We start from the raw sequence: 4917 nt of genomic DNA on the forward strand, positions 1-4917 counted from the left end.
AAAAATAAATTGGTTACGATTTTGTATAATTTCGCAGGCTATCTTAAATGGCCTCATTCGAAACCGTAAATTGCATTCTCAAAAACTGAGAGTAATCACGCATTCTAAAATTTTACGTTGACGCGTTAAATTGCTCTATATAACCTAATATTGCGTTTTACAGGATTTGAATTTTATACGATATAAACAAATTTAATGTTGCATCTTGAGTAATTTCAACTTGATATGCACCTTTGAGCGGCTTAGATTTAACATCCTTATACGACTTCTGGTTTGCTGAGTTTTTCCTTTTTTCCTTTCTATCCCCGTAGGATCGTAGTGGTCGGGGTTCGTCCGTAGGGCCTATAAGATCTTCAAGCGATTATGACGGACGGATTGGTCAATGGTGAACCAGTTAAATACTGGGCTGAAATCAGCTATCATAATCTGCTCGTCAATCTGAGATAGGCAGTTTGAGACGGTCACTTGGCCTTCGTTGTTTGTCATGTCGTGGTCTTTTTGTGTTTGTTTGGGTTTAATTTAGGTTTTTTTTTCTCATATCATTTATTTGACACGGCACAAATACAATTTAATGTTTAACCGCGCCAATTATATCTGATGACTTAAAATCTTAAAGCAAATTTTTTATCCTCGCTGCCGACTACGAGCTGAAATTAAGTCTATCTTAAAACTAGGATGTATTTTTCAATCAGTGTTTTGTAGTTTGATGGTCGTCTGATGCTCTTCGAATGGCCATGAATATGCAGCATGTATGGATTTGTTCTGCTGAGCCACGATGTCATGAGCTGGAAGAGGGGCTTGTAACTCTCGGGTCCTGAAGGTATTGTGCGGGGTCTAGTTGCTGGTTATGGTTCGTTGTTGTTGTTCGCTGGTGTTCAAGTGGCCTATGGTATGTGCCGCTGAGCCAAGATATCACTGAAGACCTCGAGTTCTCAGGTCCTGGTGAATTCGTGTGGGGTGCAGTTGTTGATTCCAAAATCTCTGCTTAAGGTTCAAACGTGTTCTTGTCGTTTTGTTGGGTGTAGACGGAGGGGAACGGGACTAGACTGGGGCATGGATGGATTTTAGGGAAATGTATATAAGGGTCATGTAGGGTACGTCACGGCTCGCCAAAACATCACGAACAGGAACAGCTGGCCGTCTACCTCCGGCCTGAAGGGAAGCTACTAATTTAGACCTGGCGTCATGGTGGACAGGGCATGACCAAACAACGTGCTCTATGTCGTGATAACCTTCACCACAGGCACAGATACCGCTTTCTCCGAGCCCAATACGACGGAGATGCGCGTCAAATCTATAGTGGTTGGACATAAGCCGAGACATCACGCAAATGAAATCTCGACCTACATCCAACCCCTTGAACCACGGGTTCGTCGATACCTTGGGAATTATGGAATGTAACCACCTTCCCAGTTCCCCTTTAGTCCATGAATTTTGCCAACTGATGATCGTATTCTGACGTACAAATGCGAAAAATTCATTGTAAGCAATTGGACTTTCATAAATATCGCCGTTTATTGCACCCACCTTAGCCAAAGAGTCCGCTTTCTCATTGCCCGGTATCGAGCAGTGAGAAGAGACCCACGCTAAGGTAATCTGAGTAGATTTTTCGGATAAAGCACTCAGATGTTCCCGTATTTTCCCCAGGTAATACGGAGAGTGCTTAACATCTTTCATCGATCGGAGAGCCTCAATGGAACTGAGACTATCCGTAAAGATGAAATAATGGTCCGTGGGCATTTTTTCGATGATCCCTAGGGTGTACTGAATTGCAGCTGATTCTGCGACGTAAACAGAAGCAGGATTATCGAGCTTATGGGAGACGGTTAAATTGTTATTGAAGATACCGAAGCCAGTGGACCCATCGATAAGTGATCCGTCAGTGTAGAACATATTGTCGCAGTTGATGTTTCGATATTTATTGGAAAAATTTTTGGGGATCTGTTGCACGCGTAAATGATCCGGGATTCCACGAGTTTCTTCTATCATGGATGTGTCGAAAAACACAGTAGAATCAGAAGTATTTAATAAGTTGACACGATTTGGAATATTCGGAGAAGGGTTAATATTTTGTGACATGTGATTGAAATACAATGTCATAAAACGGGTTTCAAAATTTTCAATCACAGGACGGTTCAAGACCTCACATTTGATAAGAATACGAGAAGACAGGCTCCAGAAGCGGTTTTTCAATGGTAGAACTCCAGCTAAGATCTCCAAACTCATCGTATGGGTCGATTGCATGCAACCTAAGGCGATACGCAAACAACGATACTGTATTCGCTCCAGTTTGATCAAATGTGTGTTTGCTGCGGAGCGGAAGCAGAAACACCCATATGTAGTAGATGAGATAGCAGTCATACAAAATAAATATAAGTCGATGGTAACAATGTTTATTTATTCTAATAGACATTCCTAATATATTCCCAATTCAACCCTGAAGGAAGTTACTGAGACTTCTGAAGGGAGTAGGAATTGCCCTATTAATCTCGTACTTGAATGTTAACTGTAGTGGTGCAACCGAAACCGATAGCCTGTAGTGGTGCAACCGAAGAACGATAGCGTTAGCGTGAGTGTGATATCATATCCCTAGCGTGGGTCCGAGCTCATTCTAGATGTATCTGTATCTCATTCGACTGGAATAAGCGATTGAGAATAGACGCTGAACAACATGGGACGTCACGACAATGGCGCAACTGCCTCCCAAGGGTAAGTTTTCAATAATTCAAAAGCTTAAAATTCTAATATCCTTGTTGGGAAGAAGAGTGATTTAAATATATAACAGTGAAAAAAAAAAAATAAGTTCATAACCTCGAACGACAGGTTTCGAGAGTTATAGGCAAATGGCCTCGAACGACAGGATTCGATGTGCTTATCATACATAACCTCGGACGACAGGTTTCGACAGTTATGGCAAACAGCTTCGAACGACAGGATTCAAAGTGCTCATAATACACAATCTCGAACGACAGGCTTCGAGTGTTACATGCAAACGGCCTCGAGCGATAGGATTCGAGTTGGATGTCAATGATGAGCCCCGATATTTGATCATATTCCTTTCGTAATCGATATACCGATAGCTATCGCAGTTTCGTTTTAGCAGCGTTTCTCTTAGAAAAAAAAAAATAAAAATAAAGAAAAATATCACAGGATATTACACAAAAATGGCAAACAGGTTGTGAACGATTTGATATCGATTCGCAAGTATCGATATCACTTACGGTTTTGCCATTTTTAAGTTGACACAGAAAGTCATGGTTAGATTTTTTCTGCTGAAACTGTGTTTACATTATATATAATATGTACATACTTGAAAAAAGGAAGATTATCGACATATATGTGACATTGTTATCACTATTAATAGAGTGGTTTTCTAACTAATATTTCGTTATTCCAGTGATCTCCAGAAGAAAAAAGTGAACTCATTACAGCAAACACGGCAACAAGAAAAAATATCGTTTCAAATTCCTTACGGAAGCAGTTCATACAGAAACTAGAGTTGGAAAGGACTCGTAACGCACAATTACTTCAGGAATTACAGAAAACTCGCGCGGAAAAAGATGCTTTAGAGGCCGAATGCCTTAGAGCTTCATTGGTGTCCGCAGATATGGGTAACGAGAATAATACATTTAATTTCGAATAGAATTTTGGACCATCAAGCACCCGTTACACATGTAACCCTGACTTTTTGTCGACAGTGTCTGAAGAAGGGAGTAACAGAGATACATTTAATGTTGAGGAATGTTTTAGACCACCCGTCATACGAATAATTCTAACTGTCACGAGGAATCGAAATTTATGTCTAGTATGAACCAACTTACGGTCTCCGCTATTAATTTGCCGGAATGAAAACCGATGGACGAATCAGATATACACAGGAATTCGTACGAAATGTGGAGAGATCTGTTGATTGATTCTATGAAACTCGCTGGCATTGAGGACGAAGCGACGAAATTTACGGTATTCAAAGTAAAGGCTGGAATGCGCCTCCTTGAAATTTTCAAAAGTACCTGTTCAGATGCTAATGCCCCAGATCCTGAGAGCTATCCGTTTTCTAATGCCCTTTATAGGCTGAAGTCATATTTTGGATCTGGTTCGGATATAATGATGCAAAGACGAAAGTTATCTCTTTTGACGCAAAAATCGGGAGAATCCCATTTGACGTTTATAAATCGGGTTGGAGCAACAGCTCGACTTTGCGACTTCAATGAGGATAAAGAATTCGAAGGAATCGTGGGTACAGTAGCGGAACATGCTATACATAAAGATGTGCGTGCGGTAGCACTTAAATTGTTGAGCCGCAAAGGCACTTTCACTGATTTGGTAGACAAAGTTAGAGAAATAGAGGCGATCAGTCTGAATGAGGAGTTTTTTAAACGCAAACACGTCAAAACAGAAGAAGCAGTGCTTGCTCGCGTGGCGAATTTTCCAACGGAAACCAATAAACAGCAAACTTTTAGAGCTCAACCATTTGACAGAAACGGATTCAACCATCGTTTCAGACCATACAGAACTGGTCAGGTGAATGACAGTAAAGGTCAATTTCGTCGTAGTTTCCATGATCGTGGAGCTTACAACCGAAATAATCAGCGAGCAAATAGATGCTGGAGATGCAATAGCGTGTATCATTTGTGTCAAGATTGTCCTTCTGCAGAAAAAGTATGTCATCAATGCGGCCGTACCGGACACATCAAGAGGGCTTGCAATACATCCGCTTTGCGCACTAGCAACATTTTAGCTAATAGAGACACATCTTCTATTGAACCTGAGTCGAAATCAATCGCGGTAGTCGAAAATACCGATAAATCGTTAGACAAGGAAAACGTAAGTGTCAAATCTGATGAATGTTAGATCTAGTTGTCAGAGATAAACATTTTGCGACAGTGGATGTATCAAAATCAAGCGTTGAGTAGTAAA

The 4917-nt window shown here is 40.8% G+C and overlaps 1 protein-coding gene across 1 annotated transcript; it reads left to right on the forward strand.

Annotated features, from left to right (window-relative positions):
• Positions 1–3255: 3255 nt before the first annotated feature.
• On the forward strand, positions 3256–4917 carry LOC129734100 (uncharacterized). The gene is made up of 2 exons (XM_055695832.1): positions 3256–3339; positions 3398–4917. Exon 2 carries the CDS (start codon positions 3856–3858, stop codon positions 4849–4851), a length of 996 nt encoding a protein of 331 aa, XP_055551807.1. The 5' UTR covers positions 3256–3339; positions 3398–3855; the 3' UTR covers positions 4852–4917.

This window comes from Wyeomyia smithii, chromosome 1 (genome assembly GCF_029784165.1).
Source record: "Wyeomyia smithii strain HCP4-BCI-WySm-NY-G18 chromosome 1, ASM2978416v1, whole genome shotgun sequence".
NCBI classification, from domain to species: domain Eukaryota; kingdom Metazoa; phylum Arthropoda; class Insecta; order Diptera; family Culicidae; genus Wyeomyia; species Wyeomyia smithii.